The sequence below is a fragment of the Lupinus angustifolius genome, chromosome LG15 (assembly GCF_001865875.1).
Source record: "Lupinus angustifolius cultivar Tanjil chromosome LG15, LupAngTanjil_v1.0, whole genome shotgun sequence".
Lineage (NCBI taxonomy): Eukaryota > Viridiplantae > Streptophyta > Magnoliopsida > Fabales > Fabaceae > Lupinus > Lupinus angustifolius.
In genome coordinates this window covers 19,043,364-19,063,304 of record NC_032023.1, presented here as the reverse complement: position 1 = coordinate 19,063,304, position 19,941 = coordinate 19,043,364, and the positions used below count along the sequence as shown (strand labels likewise).

Here is a 19,941-nt window from a genome sequence, read left to right as displayed (position 1 = left end):
AAGGCCAACACGTTTTGGTTGTGGTTGGTACTTGTGCTCCACAAACAATTTAGTTGGATATACCTTTTATGTCTTAAGTTGACCAACTCTCTAACGTGCTTACCTCTTACTATATATAGAGGACATTAACATTTACATAAATGACAACATTAATGACAAAAAACATGGGAAACTATACATATTTAAAGGCAACAACACTATGCTGTCTAGATTGAAAATGAATAGTGCGGTGACAATATAAAAAATTTACATTATCGGTGTATATATTTTTTTTTCTTATTTTTTGGTGTTTGATAATTAAATTTTAATTTAAATATTTTTTTCTGACTAATCATAAATCTATGACACATGAAGTGACAGAAGGTATGGGACAACAAATGTGTACCTTTATTCCTCTGGGATTACCTTGTAACATGCCTGCATTACATAATTTCCGCTTTGGCTCGGCTTAACCATGCGTTAATTAATAACAAAGAAATAAATCTAAAAACGTGAAGAACAACGCAATGTAGTTAAAAATTATTAATTTCCCCAATTCAGTTTGAATCTTAAAATCATATATTGTGGGTATATATATATATATATTAAATCCATAATTTAAAGGACAAGCAACCAAGCACTATTTATCTATTACAAAATGGATAACTTTCAGTTGTATAGAAAAAATCCATTAGAAAACATATATATATATATAATGGTGATATCAACCCATGTCCAGCTGAAACTAATGTCTACTAAGGTGGAATAATTATATAGAAGTGAGTATAATCTTTAAATAATTTTTTATACATACATTAAGAACATTATAAAGTGAGTTTGACACAATGATAATATTGTTTCTTATTAACTATAGGATTACAAGTTTAAATATGAGAATTATCTATATTCCATTTATGTGATAAGACTTCATATATTTACATTCCTCAAACTTAGAATCTCAACCTTTAATATAATATGGACATTATATTTAGAAAAATCAACTAACTAATAAATAAAAAACTAAAGTTAGGAGTAGACTTATAGAAATATCTAGCTGAGGCGTTGAATTAAAGATTACAAAGTCAACTTCCATCCCTCATGTCTCGGTTATTCACACCTTTATTTGATATCAAAATAAAAACAAATTATTATTGTTTTGATTTAATGGCCTGCAATGCAAACACCTTCTATGCCTTAAACAAATTTCCATCAACATACCCTTTGACTTTATTTATCATATTGTTAAAGCCTCACAATTCCCTTTCACTTTTTTTCTCTTCCAACCATTTTTTTTCCTTTTTGTTTTGTCTATTTCTTCATACATATATTCTCATCTTTCAAAGCAACCCTAATTCACTCTTCCATGCACTTTCTTTTTTTCAAGGTACGTTATAACTTGAACCCTCTCTTTGGTTCTTGCAAATTTACTCTTCCTTTTCGTTTTTTCTTTGCTTATTTCTATTACATCAAGTTCTTGAACATTGCTTGAATCTCCTATTATCTATACAAAATATAGTGAAAGTTAATCATTGGGTCACATGTTCATGTTTGTTTTTTCTTCTCTTTTAATTTACATTTAAAGGAACATGCATGTGTTTTGGTTAAGAGCATTCATACATGATTATCAATTGGCAATATTCATATGATTAATTAAATACCTTAGGTATCTTTGATTTATATTATTCATGCAACAAATTCTCCTTTGATAACTTTTGTCTTACAAATCGTTGAAACAATTATTATGAAGATGGACATTTTTCTATCACGAATTCATCATAATTTTTTTTTTCTGGAATTAGAATATGCAATTAAATGAAGTGGTTGCACCATGTTATGGTAGCAAATATTGGCAATTTATTTTAAATTTTTGTACGTATATGGTTGAATTTAACCGTTATTTTCGATTTGTGTGGAACTTTGCCGTTTATGCAGTTACACCATGTTATGTCATAACTATTGAAAATTAATCATAATTTTGATTTTATTTAAACTTAATTATGTCTTTATCACCTATCCCATGAAAATTTTGTCATCTAAGACTCTGTTTACAAGTTGTATACTAGAAGTGAATGAATATAAAAGAAGGTTTGAGAGTCTTGAAATGATTGAAACTTTTAGACCTATCCCAGTGTCCAACACAAATTCTGGAGAGGAAAAAATATTCTAAATAGTGTTGAGTTATGATTAAAACACAAATTTGTTTTTTGTACAATTAGTCACAATGATAAGTTGGTTTTGCTTTTGCACAAGAACACATCATGCAACAAAGATAATATCATCATATTCTCTTATTTTAACTACATGCAATGTATCACACATTTAATGGTACATAAGCTTTCAGAACACCTATGAATTTGTCTTCTATACCACCTTAAATGATACTTGTTTTTTGTAATAAGCAGGTTTTTTGAAATAAGTTGAGATTTTGAGACACATATTTTACATGGCAACAAAAGCAAAAGAGAGTAGTGTGGTTGGGAAGGAGAAAAAGGCATCATCTTCAAATTCTCCCATCACAACCACCAAAAAGACAACCAAACCAACAACAACAAGAACAACAAGCCCAAAAGACAAGACCACTACTACCTCAAACCCAACAACAGAAAAACAAGTCCCAAACTATCTGAAACCCACAATAAGCTCACGCCTAGTTGAATCAAACTCATTCAAACTCACAAGGAGTGATGTCTCAAACAAGCCTAGTTTAAACAGAAGAAGATCTTTTGATAAGCCTCCATCTCCTTCAAGGTTACCAAAACAAACACACCCTTCTCCACCTTTTTCAAGACAACATAAAGCACTTGTGTCCCCTGGCCCACGTGAGAGATCACTATCATTGCCACTTAAAGGTACTAACTCTTCTAAGCCCATTCCACAAAGGATCTCAAAGACCCCCAAGGAAGGAAAAACAAATCAGCCTGCACTGTTCGCTAAGAGTGACAAGAAGAGTAGAGGCCCCTCTCCTTCTACCTCAACAACCACTAATAAGGTATTTGAGAATCATGTTTCTAACATAAACTAACTATATAAAATGTGTTCCAAAAGTTGTCTTATCGTTTGAGCCAATTAGAATGTTAACTTTTGTTTTTAAAAGTTTTTTTTATTCATGTGAGAATATATCATTGGATCGAGAAAAAGAATGAGACACCATTGGAACAAGTAGGTTTGGCAATAAACCGAATAAATTCGGTATTCGTTCAAAACTCGATTCGTTATTTAGCTCGATAAACTTGGTTCATGAACCAAATGAGTTAAACTTGAGTTGAAAATTGAACTCGCTAAATAAACGAGCCAAACTTGAGTTGGATATAGTTCGACTCCTTAAGTTCATGAGCTAGTTCGATATATATATATATATATATATATATATATATATATAAACTAATTTTTATGTTTATTATGATCCATACATTGTTTTTTATAGTTAATGTTATTATGTATATAAACAAGATTATATTTATATATAAAACTTTTCTACTTAATGATTTGAGTTGTCTAAATGAACCATTCGAACTGAACCGCACAGTTCGTGAACTTTAACCGATCCGAACATGAGCTAAAAAAATAACTCTTATCAAACTTAAGTCGAGTTGCGAGGCGAACCAATCCTTATCGAGCTGAGCTATGGTTGTTCCGCTCGTTTGTCAACCATCTCTTTTCCAATAAACAATTGATAGGTTTTGTTATCTCTTCATACATTTTGTGTTGTGATATATGTATACTATATATTATACAAAATAAAAGATCAAAAGTGAGAGGTAAATATACTTTGTTTATTGTATGAGAAAATTGTTAAATTTTGATGTTTTAATAATGAAACTCAGGTACCTAAAGATGATTCTTCTTCTGAGTCAACCAAGGACACAAAGAGTACTGATGCTGAAACTACTACAGAAGTAACAAATGTTGAGACTGAGACAGAAGATAAAGAAGCCATAGGTGAAAAGGTTGAGGTTGAAGAATTAGAAAAAGTAGAGAAACAAGAACATGAGGTTGAAAATAAGGCTGAATCTGAGGATTCACCTCATGTTGAATCTGAACATGAATATGAAAATGAGCATGACCGTGATCATGAGGTTGAGGAATCTGATCAGGCTCACATTCAAGCTGATCATGATGAAGATTTAATTCCTACAATGCCAGAAGTAGAAGCTGCAGAAGAAGAGAAAAATGAAGAGAAGCATGATGAGAATGAGAATAGAAACCAAGAAGAATGCAACAATATTACAATACCAGAAATTAATCATTCAACAACTGAAGAAGAAGTTGAGGTAAAAGAAAAGGAGGAAGAAAAAGAAGAGGAAGAAGAAGAAGAAGGTGGACAAATAATAGAAGAAAAACACAAAACTGAGAACAATAATGAGGAAGAGAATGAAGTTGTTGAAGGAGGAATAAGTGAAGAGGTGAATATGAAGAAGGAAGAACAAGATGAAGAAGAAGAAAAAGAAGAAGAAGTCAATGCTGAAGAGTCAACAGAATCTAAGCAACAAGTGCAACATGGGAAGAAAGAGGCTCAGGTATCAAATGATGTGATAGAAGAAACTGCAAGTAAGCTTTTGGAGGAAAGAAAGAACAAAGTGAGAGCATTGGCTGGTGCATTTCAAACTGTTATTGATTATCAAACCAAATGAAACCAAACCAATCACATGCTTCTCATTTGAGACATTGAAAACAACTTCCCATGCATGCATTCTAATGAAACAAATTGGATGTTTGTTTTCAAACATTTGTTGTTTTTCAGCTAGCTCATTTTCATTAACTTGTGTAATCAATACCATTGTAATATATTTATTCTTTGCTCAATTTAATAAGCTGATGCTTGCCAAAACACATGTATTGTTATAATTTTTCTTATATGTATAATAATATTTTTTTGGTGTTATACTCCTTTTTTTTGTACTATCAATGATATTCTCTTATTCTTTTTATTCTTTTGGTTAAGGAATAATCTCTTTCAGAGTTCGTGTCCTCCTAACAAGTATTACTCACATAAATCAAATTACTTAACATTTTTATTATAGTGAGGATCTTGATGTTATATTCTAATACTCTTGTAATACCCTTTTAAATTATTTTATTAATAAGTTACTACTTCATGTTAGAAACCATTTATTAAAGTTTGCCACATATATCATTTGTTTATACTAATTTCTTACCTTTTTGTTTTGAACCAATTATATATTACTACATGAATAAAATAAAAAAATAAAAAATAAAAACTAATATTATTATTGACATGAAATAAAATGAGATATCATTAAAACTTGTGATCTTTATCCCTATTTCCTGGTCAAGAAGATGGAAACTTATTGGTCAAATAATTAATGGAGAAAAAAATGGGGTGTAATATAATTTTTAGTTGATTAGTGGGGTGCAATTTAATGCGCCCTCAAATAAATTATATCATAAGTTTGAATTTTAGAATCATTGTTTTTGGGGGAGAATTTGTCCTAACCTCGCTAATATGTTGCAAGATATACTCCACCAAAAACATATATATCTATAAATATCACAGTATATGTTTTTCTGCAAAACTCTACTATTAATAAAACATATTCTTACGTTAAGAGATATCTACTCATTATTTGTTATGTGTATTATTTTTCTTCCCTCTAAAAGTTTTAATTTTAACATATATATATATATATAAAATAATACACATGTCAACCATTAATGGATTTGAGTAAGAAAATATCCAATAAGAAGCAAGACGAATGTTATATCTTCTAAACATTAACACAATGTTATTAAATATAAGTAATTGTGCCTATTATCATTATACCAATCCTCAAATATGGTTTCATTGTAGAGAGTGTGCTAATTAAGTTTTTGCATCCCACATGAGTCTAGATTTTTAGAACATGTTTAAATTTGAACGATTCTACGTGATGTGATCTAATTCTCGGAACATGGGTTTGATTAGTTTATATCTGATTTGACTAATTCACACTACTTCTTATGTTTACATCAGTATATAATCAATTCAATCAACTACTTTGGTCCAATTTTTTAATGATGCATGAAAAACATTTATTTAACTATAATTAAGCGCTTACATTTAATATTTCATAATGAACTAGCTCAAGGGATGATCCTTCTTTATTCATTTAGGTTTAAGAAGTTGATATGCAATAAAACCTTACCCTTATTTATACCCCATTACATTACATATATATATATATGTATAACAAACTTGGACAATAACTAGCTTCAAATGATTCTCTAATGAATCAGTAATCATCTTCAAAACCATCTTTTCTGCATTGATTTATCTCCAAAGAAAGTCTTTTCTCCATAATTAAGTGATGATGGAAGCTAGCAATAAAAATCTCTGCCCTTTTATCAATATCATCTTCTGATGCATTACTCATTATTGATCCTCTACACTGTTGTGTATGATCCTTGTTGATTTCTTTATCATCAAGTAAGCTTTGCAGAGACATTTGATTTCTTAACAACTTGCTCCATCTTTGTTTTGAACATGTTGAAGATGATACATTGGAATGAACTCTCCAACATGGAAATAGAGACTTCAATTTCTTCTTAGCCTTCTGTAATTGTCCAATAAGTGGTGACAATTTTCGTTTATTCATTATTTGTTCTTGTAGAGAATTGAAGCTAGCTCATAGCTTGGTTTTGATAATTAACTACTAGTGCTTATATACTAGTGAAAACAGTGAAGTTTATTACATAAGCTATAGTGAAAGTTCACAAAAACTGTGTACAAAAAATAAATATTGAATCAAAGTGTAGGTAAAAATTGAAATGATTGGGGGATGAGAAAGTTGCATTGTGTGCATATGTAGAAAAAGTGTTACTACTGAGTTGTTTTGTTTGTTCAAAATAGTTTCCAAGTATTATTTTCTGATACAAAAATATGTCATTTTTAGCAACGCTTTTTGTACAAGTAGGTTGAATATTAATATTCAAAACCCTACATCCACAGTTTTACTACTTTTAAGAAAAAATAATTGTATCCCATTGGGCCAATTCCTTTTTCTAAAAGAATTCATCAATTGCCATTTTTTTACTTTATATTTTACTCATGTTGGTAAAAAGAAAGAGATATATATAGAATCCTTTGTCAAATAGAGAGTAATGACAATTCTAATTAAAAATAATTAATAAATCTTTTAATTGATATGTATTACTCATGAACTAATCATAAAAAGTATCAATTAACACCATATGTCACTTTTATGTGGTTGAATGATTTGTAGAATAGTTTATTAGGATTTTTATATTTATTTAAATTGATACAAAATAAAACCACAACCCGAACCAAAAAATCACAAACTTAACCACTTAAAAATAAAATATCTTGGGTAGTTTTTTATTGTTTTTTAAAAGAACCAATATGATCAGATTTCTAATTCATTCATTGAACTGAACCGTATTTAACATCTTACATTTTATTCATTTATCATATCTTAAAGTTACACATTATTCTAAGCTGTGATTTTTATCTATCATTAATTTAACTTCTTTTGTATTTTTTATTTCATTTATTATCTTATAATTTAGCATTTCATCATGTCATAAGTATTTCTTTGTTATTTAAAATACAAATTTATCATCTCCATCCATATGATTAAATCTGCATTATGAAAACAAAAATATAATTGAACGAAACTGTAACTGTAGGTAATATTTTGGAATGAATCAAATCAAGTATATTCATTCTCGTCCTGTTCATTAGTTATTTTAAACCAAATTACATATATCAATAAAATTAATTACGTTTAGTTAAAAAAATAATTTTTTGATAGTTTATTCCAATATTACAACTTTATCCTCATTTGATATTACAATCGAATACATACAACAATCTTTAATTAGAGACTATTAGTTTTCAATTGGTATCAGTTTCACAAAACAAATTATTTAATATGGGTAATTAGGGAAAAAATTAAATACTTCATAGAAATTATAAAGTATCATATAAAAATAACCATGAAAACATATAAATGATGCATTATAATACTGGCAATAAGGCGTATAAGGTTAATAATGAGTACTTGTTTTTAAATGTAATTAATGAAAAAGTTAGCTATTGAACATTTATTTAAAATTGAAATAATATGTTTATAATTTTTAAAAGTATTTGATATATTATCGTAATTTAATGTTTTTACACATCGGCAAACAACACAAATGATTCCTCCTGAAATCTTTTGGACTATTTTTTATATCATTGTTTTAGCATTTTGTTTTGTCTCACTCCAAAAAAGACACATTACTATTGAGCAAGACTAGCAACTATCAATAGAAAGTTGGATAAGATATTCCTTAAATACTTCCGACCTTAATCGTATGATCGGACAATCCAAAGAGGTGTCTCGCTAATTACCAAGTAAAAATGACAAAACATTATAAGACCCACTTTTGATATGTTACGCCACCTACACAAGGTTGTCACCTTAGCTGAACAACCTAGATTTCTACTACAAGCTATTATGCTTTTGGTCATATGACAAGATAGATTTGTAGTACGACTACAAATCTCATCCATAGAGTACGAATCTTCCTAACCCGTCTGACATGAGAAAAGCAACATTCGTTTATTTGGAGCAGACCCAACAAGCAATCTGGTCAGCATCGCTGGAATTAGTTTGACAACATCTTTCAAATCATTGTCAAGCTTAGACACCGAAATGTTTATTACATCGCCAATTTCTAAAGTCATACTATTATCATATAGATTGTAACCAAGCCCAAACATAAAAGTATCTCCAAGTAGATTGATCTTTTTCGGTTGCCCGTTTTAGTTTCATCTCTGAACTGCGACTCAGACGCCTCGTCTCTTCCGTGACTCTCTCAAGAAAATTAGTGTTCCCTTCCTTTACTAGTTACTTACCCCGATAACACTCAAACCATAATTTGAATATTAATAGATAAATAACAAGTAAAGAGAGACAACTGTGAACATCTATTTTTATTCAGGATCTTTTTAAAATTTCTAAGAAGTTCATAGTCTAGGTTGTAGACACACTCCCAAGACTAAACAATAACTACCATAACTATTTCCTAACCCTAAAACTAAGAGGCTATAAATAACTCCACTCAGTACTCTCTTACTCAATAGCTTTTGGAATTTGGCAATAAAGAAGAAGAAAAAAGACATGATAATAGTAATAATCAGCTGGAAGTAGAGAGAAAAAAAGGATTTTAAAAGTAAGCAGGTAGAAAGACATGAGCTCATCTCTTTTCTTGGAACCATCCTCCATTAGCAAAGCAATGTCATTAGATCCTCTTCTTGCTTTAATTCCCTAGCTTCTATTTTTCTTTATTGAATTTGATTGCCATATGCACATATCTTATTAATATTATCATAAAAGACATGTCACAATCGGGCAAGACTCACGACTATTAATATAAAGCCAGACATGATGAATATTAATTTCCTAAACTCCTCCGGCCCTTAACCGGATGACCGGGCAACCTAAAGAGGTGTCTCGCCAATTAGACAAAAATGAAAAAAACAATACATGACCTACTTCTAACATTCTCCTGCTACGCCTCCTGCACAGTGTTGTCACCTCAACTGAACAACCTAGACCCTTATTGAAAGCCACAAGCTACTACATGCTAGTGTGCTTTTGGTTAGACAACAAGATGAAAGCCAAGCTACTACAAATACCATTCATAGAGTACGAACTTGCCTAAACAACCTGACATGAAAAAACAACATTCGTCTGTCTGGAACAGACTCGACAAGCCATTTGGTCGGCTAGGCCGACATCATCTACAAATGAATATTCTCCTCACCTCTCCATTATAAATAAAGGATTTCATCTTTAAGGAAGTTCACTTATTCTCACTTACTCACTCTTTCTTACATATAACTTATCTTTAGATATCATTATCTCATTTTCTCTATATCTTTCATATGACTAGATCTCATCAGATAATATTTTTAGATACCTCCCCTGATATTTTCAAGCATGTCTGAGGCAATACTAGAAAATTCTACTCCTACTTCTGCATATCCAGATCCCATATTCACAATACTAAATAACACGTTTGAAGGTGAAAAGACACTACAATCCTGGTGTTGGTGTGGAATTAGAATTGATCCCATCAATGATCATATGATGCCCACTGTCCCATGTGATACCCCTCAGCATTGTGTTGGAGAGTCATTGAACCTTTCATAATAAGTTGTCGGGTGTGGTGACCCATTTAGTTGGGTCATTTCCATCAATCGTTGTATATTGATCAATATCATGTTTATTACACAACCAACAATTGTGGCTACGTATAACAACATTATTAAATTCATATGGAGAAGCATAGAGATGGAGACATATATATGTTGTAGCGTGTCAATTGCGGCTTTGAAAACCGAACATAATTATGGACCAAGAGTGCACATGTTTCCTATAGTAGCCCCACTTGGTGCCCTCCACAATTAATCAATTTAGGGCGCGTATGAGAAAAAGATATGATTAAATTATGGGAAATGGGAACTAAAGGAAGTTCAATTCAGCTTGCAACAATGATTAGCACTTTAGGGTTGGCGTGGGCACAAAAATCCTCACCACTTGTGGTGTACAGACTTGTGTGAATGACACACTCTTACGAGGAAGAATTCTCTCTATTAATGAAGAGATAAATGTTACATAATAGCATACAAAATACAATATAAGTAAAAATAATTATTTGTCTTTCTATTAATGAAGATGATACTCATTCTACTCTTACTCTCTCATTTATTAAAATAATTTAGTATACGTTGATTTTGGAAATTGCCTAAATTATATCAGGTACATAATAATCAAATAGACTACTTTGTTAATAATTGTCCAAAAAATTGCTCCCTCAATCTTGCTTTTATATATATATATATATAAAATGATGATCCACTTAATCTAAAAGTAAGTTTTTTAAACTTACTACCATCAATTTTATGGATATCTAATAGTTTAAATTTAGTTACTAATTCAAACCATTTGATTTCTCTATAATCAATGGCTAAGATGAGGAGTAAGTACTCTTGGTGTAAGTTTATAAAACTTACTATTTGAGTAAATGGATCCCTCCAAAATATATATATATATTTCAAAACAAACTAAAAGAAAAATGAAAGACGAAACATAAATAATTGATCGACTCCTATACTTAAGAATAAGAAAAAGAAATCTTATGTAAATATATGTAATAAGGTTTGATCATATTCATAAGGATTTTGTAAATATTTCTATGGAGAAAGAAAATTCGAAACAATTAGAATTTTTTTAGTATATAACTAACTTCATGATTGTACCTCTCAGCCTCTTAACAAATATCAAAATAATGCCTTTTAGCTTGTATTGAGAGTACTTTGATTAATATATAACTAACCCTTTATATACTCCTCAACTTGATCGTATTAGAGAGAAACAAGGCGACGACATGAATGACGATAATAATGAGAGAGAACCTTTGATTCCAGGGTTGCCTGATGAAGTTTCAGAGCTTTGTCTTGTTCATCTTCCATACCCATACCACTTTCTTCTTCGCTCTGTTTCATCTTCATGGAACTCAACCATAACAAACCCTTCCTTCTTCAATATCAAGCAATCCCTCTCACTCTCACAATCTTATCTTCTTATCTTCGCCTTTCACAAACTAACCTCCACCATCCAATGCCACGCCCTCCACCCTTCCTCCGCTTGCTGCTTCCTCCTCCCTCCGCCGCCTCTCGCTGCCATATCCTCGCCGGGGTTCGCATGCGCCGCCTTGCCGCGCCAGGGGAAGCTCTTCGTCATGGATGGCAACAAAAGCAACGTTGTTTACAACACCGCCGTCAATAAATGGTCACCGGCGTCACCAATGCCCACCGCGAAGTCGTTATTCGCGGCAGAGAGTGTGAACGGAAAAATCATAACCGTTGACGGGAGTAAAACTGAAATCTACTACCCGGAGAGTGACACGTGGAAGATAGGTATTGGGTTGGGTGATGAGCTGGCAAGTTTAGATGTAGTGGCGGTTAACGGAAAGGTATACTTAACCGAAGGGTGGAGGTGGCCGTTTACGTTTGGACCGAGGGGTTGGGTGTACGATTGCGAACATGACATGTGGCAAATGATGAAGAAGGGAATGAGGGAAGGGTGGACCGGGATTGGGGTAACGGTTGCAGGAAGGATATTTGTGATAACGGAATATGGCGATTGTCCGATTAAGGTGTACGATGAGGATAGTGACACGTGGCAATACGTGAGAGGTGATAAATTTCCAAGGGATGTGATGAAAAGACCCTATGTTTTAAGAGGGTTTGAAGAGAAAATATATGTAGTGAGTGATGGATTGAACGTGGCAATTGGAAGTGTTGTTATTTGTGAAGATGATGTAGTAAGAGTAAGATGGGAGGTGGTGGAAGCACCAAAGGTATTTGGTGAATTGTCACCATCGAATTGTCAAGTGATGTATGCATGAATTTGAACATTGTTACACATATGGGATGGAGATTACAGATCCTATTTGATGTTCCCATCCAATCAGAAAATTTTATATAATTAAAAGTAAAATTTATAATAGCATAAATTAATATTTGTACGCTATTCTATAATATTTTATTAGATTGGTACATTGAGACATAATTTTTTTGGGATAGATGATCCTGGCAGGGTGCACTAAATAATATGTTTTGTTTTGTTGTATTCTTTCATGTTTTTTTATAAGGGGGTTTGAACATGTATTCACTTTATGCTATGTTTCCTTACACCATGTAAAATACGCGCTTGGTTTGTAGGACTTTTCCTGACTCTTCTAGACCCTAGTAATATTCCTTCTCCATTAATCTTTCATTCTCCTCCTTCCTTCCTACAAGAGTATTTAATACCACTCCTTCAATGTACCTTTTATCAATACAGAAGCACCTATTATTCCCAACCAAACAACCTAGATATATTACTTGCATATTGATATTGGTTTTTATATCTCGTATTCGACTCTCCGGTACTCGAGAGAATATCATAACCGAACCCGAACAAAAGATGTGTTTAGTATTTGTTTGTGACGAGGATGAAAAGGTTGTGTCAAGGCAGGCAGCACCAGGGGTGTGTCCTTATTGTGGAGGGATGATACAGGCTATGGATGTTGAGAGCCGTTGGAGGTTTTGTTTCTTACCCTTGTACTTTAAGACCAAACGTAGGTACTACTGTACTATGTGCACCAGAAAACTTGTGCTTCAGTAGTTTTATTCATCATCAGCACCTACCTCCTTGTACCATGTAGAATGTACTATACATTTGATCCTTACTTTCTGTTTTTGGACTTTCATTTGTTGTTGGAGTACAGAGATTTGATACTAGATACTAGATATTATATATGTGACTTTTAATTTTGATATTAATATCTCATTTCTCCATTTCAAAATCTGTATTTTTATTGGACTGAGTTTATATGTCTTAATTCTTGTCCTATTTTCTTGTATCAGACCGATGAAAAAGTGACATTTTATTCAAAAGAAAAATTAAATAACATATTTGTATTATTTGGAGAAATCTCATTTACTAGAGACACGGGGACATACTCATTTTACGACAGCTGATCCCTTCACTTTTATCATGTTATATTCCCTTGAATCAGCCGAATGAGGTTTACAATGATAATTACAACTATTTTGGTCCATTTGACAAAAATGAGATTTTTTAACAAAAATGAAAATTTCCCATCACATTGAGTCATCACATTTTATTCATATATTTTAAACTAGTATGTTATTCATATGGTAACCAATTATTAGAGAATTAAAAGAAAGAGGAATGAAATAACCTTGTGCATATAATCCAATTTATGTGGGCTACAATATGATTTGCTAGTCGGTGGTGACAAATGATATTGCAGGCTTGCAAATGCAACATGCTTTAATAAATAGAGATCTAGTGGTCACGTACTCACTTGTGTCTCAGACTAATTAAAATATGTTATTTAATTAAATAGAAAAATTATAAAACCAAATTATATTAAATGGTGCAAATTTATTGGACAAAAATCAGAAGAGACATAATTTTTGGAACAGAAGATCCCCGTCCAATTTTGATTCCTAAGATGTAATCCTCTCACCAAAATTGTTTTCACATTTAATATTACTCATATTTAAAAAATTTGGGAACTATTTTAGGTCTTTTCTTTTTTAAAGGACTAAACTAATAAAATAAAAAATATAAGAGACTAAAATGAATATTTATTATTCATTTTCTAATGTGATCACATGAGAATATTGAAACATTGACTTGGTTACATTCTTTACATTTGACTTTTACCATTTTCACTTGAACCAGTCTAAACTTCAAAACTGAACCTTCCTTCCATTTACCTATGGTATTCCCCAATTCAGCTCAGCTTTAAGTCATAATCTATTGAAAATTTGAAACTGAAACAAATTTGAATCGTTATTTTTACCAATATAAAATTTCTAACTAATCAAATATTAAATTATACGGTAAAAGTTTTTAATTAGTGAGTTACAATTATTGTTTTTTTATAAAATTATAAATAATATTACTCTTATTGTAAGTCACCTTCAATATTACAAAGACTAACAAAATAAATTTATTTACTTAACTCTCCTTATATCTTAAAAATACAACTAGATTATGATTCTATCCCTCCTTTCATATTGAATTATTTCTTAATAGTTTTGAAAACATCAAATTTTAAATTTAATCTCGTTATAAATAAACTATTGAATTATCTATGATAAAAAATAGTTTAAGCATTTAATAAAGACAAATTTATAAATAAGGGATGTTCGTCTTTATATAAAAAAAAGAATATAATGACAAATTACATGTCTAAGCTTAATATAAAATATCTAGAGGACATGAAAATCTGGGATTCTCTATCCTTGGAGCTCTTCATATTCTGCAAATAGATATTTTTCGTTTGCTTTAATTGCTTTCTTTTCTTTAATTTTCAATGTACCAAAAATAAAGAGATAAATATGAAAAATAATAATGTTTAATAAAAAATCTAAAATATTTTAGAAAGTACAACCGTACTTGGTTGTTTTCCCCAAAGAATAGATTTAATTTGGATATTTATAGATAAAAGTTGTATGCACAAATAACATAAATTTTTTTATATTATTAATATATTATATGTTATTTAATAAGAACATTAACAAAAGAATAAAAATAAAAGCTCCCTGTTAAATGATAATAATTAATCATCATTACTAACAAAGCTGAGATTCACATAACAACTTAAATGTAAAGGCTCGATTTCTACAACTATATTTGTTAGGAGATACAACCACATATCTCGACAGATATTAGTTCCGTATCAAAAATTAATGGATACTCTTGGTAGTACTAAAAACAATTATAAGAGAAAAGCTCCTATACTTGACTCTCCTAACTCCCAAGTCTAAGCCTCATGTCAGCAGCATAAGATTCAGGTAATCTATTATGGCACATGAGTTGATCCTCTTGTTTCTTTTCCTCCAATATGAAGAGGATGAAGAAGTATATAACATTTTTCTACCTTTTTCTCCTTCATCTTCATAATCATAATCACCATCTTGAGCCTCATCCATAGGCAAAAGGGGCATGGATTGAGGGTCGGACCATGTGTCAAAATTTGATGATATTGTGGACCACTTTTTTTTGGTTTCCCATAGATATCATCGCATTGGAGGCAATCCTGTTCGAGTTGGGAACATTCACAGCTATGTGGGACTAACTCTCCCGGTGGACATTTTTTCCATCTACAAGACTCGAACCTGAAACATTGCTTAAGGGGAATCAAACATGTACCACTTGAACAAACGTCCATTTGTTTGTTGTGGACCACTTTGATGTAATATGAACCCTCCTTCTCTTATTGAAAGGAATCTCTTGCTCGTGCAATTCCTTCAAGTTAATTGATTTCATATAGCAAAGGATACAAGTTTTCATACATGATGCATGTATGTATGGTTTCAATTTTCATGGTTTTTGAAATTGCAAAATCATGAACCAAACCATAGCTAATTGATTTCATATAGCAAAAGGAATACAAGTTTTCTTGTTAAAATTAGAAAATTAATTAATCAAATCTTACAAAGGAATAAGAATCCCATACATTCTAATTAATTCCAAACAAATGTTTCTATGACATATTTTGATTTACGAAAACGACACTAATTAGAAGAGACAAATATATATATATCCAAAAAGAAAATAAAAGAGTTTAGTTCATTAATCAAGACATCTTCTTTGTACAAAAAAAAAAAAATCTTACATTGTTTTTTATTTGTATCCTAAGAAGAAAGTTTGGGGTTAGTTTGGGTATTTCATACATGACACAAGAAGCCCAATATAATCTCCACATTGGACAGGGTTTTATGTTGGTGAAGATAGTTTCTTCGTAACACACTAGGGATCGTGAACAAGGCTGCTAGGGTTTTTCGGTACCTTTCTTTCTCATCGCTTCAGATTCAGATTTCCATTCTCCTTTCTTTCTTCCCCAAATTGAACCATTCATAATATATTTTTTTGTTCCATTAACGTTTTTGCTTCCTAGATTTGTTTTCGTTACCCGAATTTTTCTTCTTAATTTAAATTCAAAAGCTGCATCCTTTATATCTACCGATTATGTTATCTTCACATGGAATTTGTTACCTCTGTTGGAATTTTTACTTTTGAGATTTTGTCTTTTCGTTGAAATTGTTCTTCATTTGTTTTCTATTTTACATTAGGTTTGGTGGGTCAATGAATGTTTTAGAAGTTTTGGTAGAAAAACTCATAAATTCAAAGTCAATTTGATTAATTTGTGTTCTGCAGGAATACTGAAACTATGTCTCGCGTTTATGTTGGTAACCTTGATTCCCGTGTTACTGAGAGAGAACTTGAAGATGAATTCCATGTTTTTGGAGTTATACGAAGGTATTCAAAGCATTGCTTGATATATTGCAATTTGTTTATCAAATTTAAAGAAAGAAGCTTAATTCTAAAACAAGCATGGTCGAGAATAAATAAGATATATTAGTATTACAAATTACCTTTTAGTTTTCCATGATTATTCATATTTTTTATTTGTATGTCATTGTATTAACTTATTGTTATGTTGCTAAAGCTTAATTTGATACGAAGTTATATGGAGTTAACAGAGCTTAGCATAGAAAACTAGTTTATACTTATTTAGATAGTAATCCAGTTCCATGAATGTCATGTTTGCAGTGTGTGGGTTGCACGGAGGCCACCTGGTTATGCTTTTATTGACTTTGATGACCATAGAGATGCACAGGATGCTATCCGTGAATTAGATGGTATGTTTCCGAATCATTTTTGAAACGTATTAAACTGCCATTGTATTTGTCACATTTTCCTTGTAATGAATTTTTCTTACTTGCTAATGTATTATTGTTTTTCTTCTTTCTCATCTGAGGAAGCCATAGGCCTACTGGCAAGCAGATTCTCCCTTTCTTCTACTTCTGCATAGTAAATCTCATATGCAAGCACGCCTGCACTGCTGTAATGGTTTTTTGTTAGGCTTCACCAAAGTCGGCTGCTTCGTACAGTTTGACTACATGTACTGATTCATACAGTTTGACTACATGTTAAGAGAATTAAGAAATTTAACAGAGAAAATGCACTGCTTTGGCGGGTTATGGCAAGCTACACATCTTTGGCATAATGCGTTTGTTTTAAATGAGATGTGTGCTACTGCAATTAACCTCTGGGCCATGTGAGTGTTGCCTGTGTTCTGTATATGTTCCTATGAGCAATTTGTGCTCCTATAGACCTTTATTGATCATTGGTTAAATGAACTTCTTTAAGTAATCCTGTCAAACAATTATTGTCCTTACTTTGAATGCTGAACCTGTTCCTCATTATGCATATATGACAATATTTTATTATGGTGGGTCATGCCATGATTATAATTTTTGCTGTTGCAACTGTTTATCTTGAACTGCATTTTATCTATGTTGCTTTTTAATAATGAGAATTAAGTGATGCACATTCAATTATTTAAATTTCATGTTGATGTCTTGGCTGTCTGCTAACTGTTGGATATTATCACATAAAATTGATTTTTCTTCTGTCCTTTGGTTAAATGATCCATCTGAAAGTTACTCATTGACAATGTTACTGTTCCGTGCTACCAGTATTTGTTTTGAAATACCCGCGTTTGTAATTTCCTCTTCACTATATTATTTGTTTCTTTGCTTAGAATGTTTTTGGTTAAATTATGAGACCTCGTTTCAATTGCAAGCCACTTGTTTTGCTTACCTTTCTCCTTTTATTTACTGTGCCTTTCATTATTCATCCATGGAGCAGGTAAGAATGGTTGGAGGGTAGAGCTTTCTCACAATTCTAGAGGTGGCGGCGGTGGACGTGGAGGTGGCCGTGGACGCCCTGGTGGTGGTGGTTCTGATTTGAAATGTTATGAGTGTGGTGAACCTGGTCATTTTGCTCGGGAATGTCGCTCACGTGGTGGTTCTGGAAGACGCTATAGTCGCAGTCCACCTCGATTTCGTAGGAGCCCAAGTTATGGGCGAAGGTGAGATTGCTTTCTTTTTTTTATCTTAGACACAATTTCCTTCTTTTCTCCCTTGATTCACAGGATAACTTGTTAGTTGAGTCACCTGCCTTTGTATACATTAGTTTTGATGTTTTAAAATTGGGTCTACTTTATCAGATAATTCGGATTAGAAAAAAGAAGTTACAAGTCTATGTGATAATGATAATTGTTCACTACATATTTCTGTGTTATAATTTCTTTGGTATATTGTTTCACACCTTTTATTTTATGAACCAGGAGTTACAGTCCTCATAGGAGGTCCCCTAGGCGCCGCAGCTTGTCACCCCGTGGACGCTTGTCACCCCGTGGTCGCTTGTCGCCCCGTGGACGCAGCTATAGCAGGTCTCCTCCTCCTTACCGTGGGCGCGAGGAACTTAAATATGGTAACGGGTAGGTTCCTTTTCTAAGCTTCAATTTATCCTGGACTCCTGCCACTACTTTATGTTACCAAATTACTTATCTTGATTCCTTCTCAAATAACTTTTTTAATTTGTTGTTGGGTCTTATAGACATTTATATCATTACTGGAAATTGTTTTTCATTGATGTCATTTACAGTGACATTACTGTGTGCCTGAGATTCTAGTAATTTATTTATTTTGTTTCTGGGAGATGCTTATAAGATAGTTTGATTGGGCTTTAATCCATTTCTTTTAAAAGGTTGCTGCTGCCCTACTCTGTATAGCCTTTTTTCTTTTAAGTTTGTTTTTGCTATCTGTTCAGAGGAATGATGATTAAACCTCTTAAGTTGTGGACTCGATCGGATTTATTCCTCTCTTCATTATGAAACCCTCATACCAAATCGTGTGCTTTTGAGTTTTGAAGTTCTGTTTTCAATATTATGCAAATCATTGTTGCTTGGCATCTGTGCTGACATATGATAATGCTTAATAACTTGCAGGAATGGCTTAAGGGATTGAGTCTATGAAGCGGAAGTCGTCTTTAAAATTATTAGCTGTGATGCTAGCAGAATAGTGAGATTTTGTTAATATAGTGTGCTTCGACTGCATTATGCGTCTGTTTTATTGGGCACTGCCCTGAACTGAGCCTCCAGGATGGATTCAAATTTTCTTGCTTTCTATGCCTATGTTATTTATGCTATAAATTTGTCAAGAGTTCCAGATCTTGCTCAAATATATGCTTTTCTTTCTGTGTTGATGTGCTTTCTGATACTGCTTCCTTGGTTTTGTGCTTTCTGTGTTGAGTTACTTTCTGTGATTTTCCAATTTTTGAATGGCTATTGGTCATAGCTGGCTACAATAGCATGTTTTTATTATAAGTCACAAGTATTGAAGGGATGCATGAAAAATACTATTGATATGTAATTAATCTGTTCTAAATAAAGTGGGTTTAAATAGTCAGTGATGAAAGGTAAGTGAGTTTATTGAATAAGTAAATATTACAAAGGATTCTAAACTTTTTCATTATTTGGTGCCCTTTTTGTCTTTCATACTTCTATTTCCAAATGTAA

At 31.9% G+C, this 19,941-nt stretch overlaps 3 protein-coding genes across 4 annotated transcripts; all 3 read left to right on the top strand.

The window, feature by feature from the left end:
• On the top strand, positions 1,260-4,809 carry LOC109327556 (uncharacterized protein DDB_G0283697-like). The gene is made up of 3 exons (XM_019560738.1): positions 1,260-1,363; positions 2,382-2,968; positions 3,804-4,809. The coding sequence occupies exons 2-3, from the start codon at positions 2,423-2,425 to the stop codon at positions 4,608-4,610; spliced, it is 1,353 nt and encodes a 450-aa protein (XP_019416283.1). The 5' UTR covers positions 1,260-1,363; positions 2,382-2,422; the 3' UTR covers positions 4,611-4,809.
• On the top strand, positions 11,275-13,060 carry LOC109327856 (F-box protein AFR-like). Its single transcript, XM_019561031.1, has one exon. The coding sequence runs from the start codon at positions 11,374-11,376 to the stop codon at positions 12,394-12,396; it is 1,023 nt and encodes a 340-aa protein (XP_019416576.1). The 5' UTR covers positions 11,275-11,373; the 3' UTR covers positions 12,397-13,060.
• LOC109328588 (serine/arginine-rich splicing factor RSZ22A-like) lies at positions 16,254-19,631 on the top strand. Of its 2 annotated transcripts, XM_019562118.1 has the most exons (7): positions 16,254-16,357; positions 16,731-16,832; positions 17,127-17,215; positions 18,228-18,450; positions 18,709-18,754; positions 18,791-18,861; positions 19,372-19,631. In XM_019562118.1, exons 2-7 carry the CDS (start codon positions 16,744-16,746, stop codon positions 19,388-19,390), a joined length of 537 nt encoding a protein of 178 aa, XP_019417663.1. In that variant the 5' UTR covers positions 16,254-16,357; positions 16,731-16,743; the 3' UTR covers positions 19,391-19,631. The 2 variants fall into 2 exon arrangements, with proteins under 2 accessions (XP_019417663.1, XP_019417662.1); XM_019562117.1 differs by having other exon boundaries at positions 18,709-18,861.

Bases quoted from the DNA above. Each gene is read 5' to 3' on its own strand.
- LOC109327556 (XM_019560738.1), top strand. From the start codon at position 2,423: ATGGCAACAAAAGCAAAAGAGAGTAGTGTGGTTGGGAAGGAGAAAAAG. The intron at 2,969-3,803 runs GTATTTGAGAAT...AATGAAACTCAG, and splicing joins CCTCAACAACCACTAATAAG to GTACCTAAAGATGATTCTTC.
- LOC109327856 (XM_019561031.1), top strand. From the start codon at position 11,374: ATGAATGACGATAATAATGAGAGAGAACCTTTGATTCCAGGGTTGCCT.
- LOC109328588 (XM_019562117.1), top strand. From the start codon at position 16,744: ATGTCTCGCGTTTATGTTGGTAACCTTGATTCCCGTGTTACTGAGAGA. The intron at 16,833-17,126 runs GTATTCAAAGCA...TCATGTTTGCAG, and splicing joins GTTTTTGGAGTTATACGAAG to TGTGTGGGTTGCACGGAGGC. The intron at 18,451-18,708 runs GTGAGATTGCTT...TTTATGAACCAG, and splicing joins AGCCCAAGTTATGGGCGAAG to GAGTTACAGTCCTCATAGGA.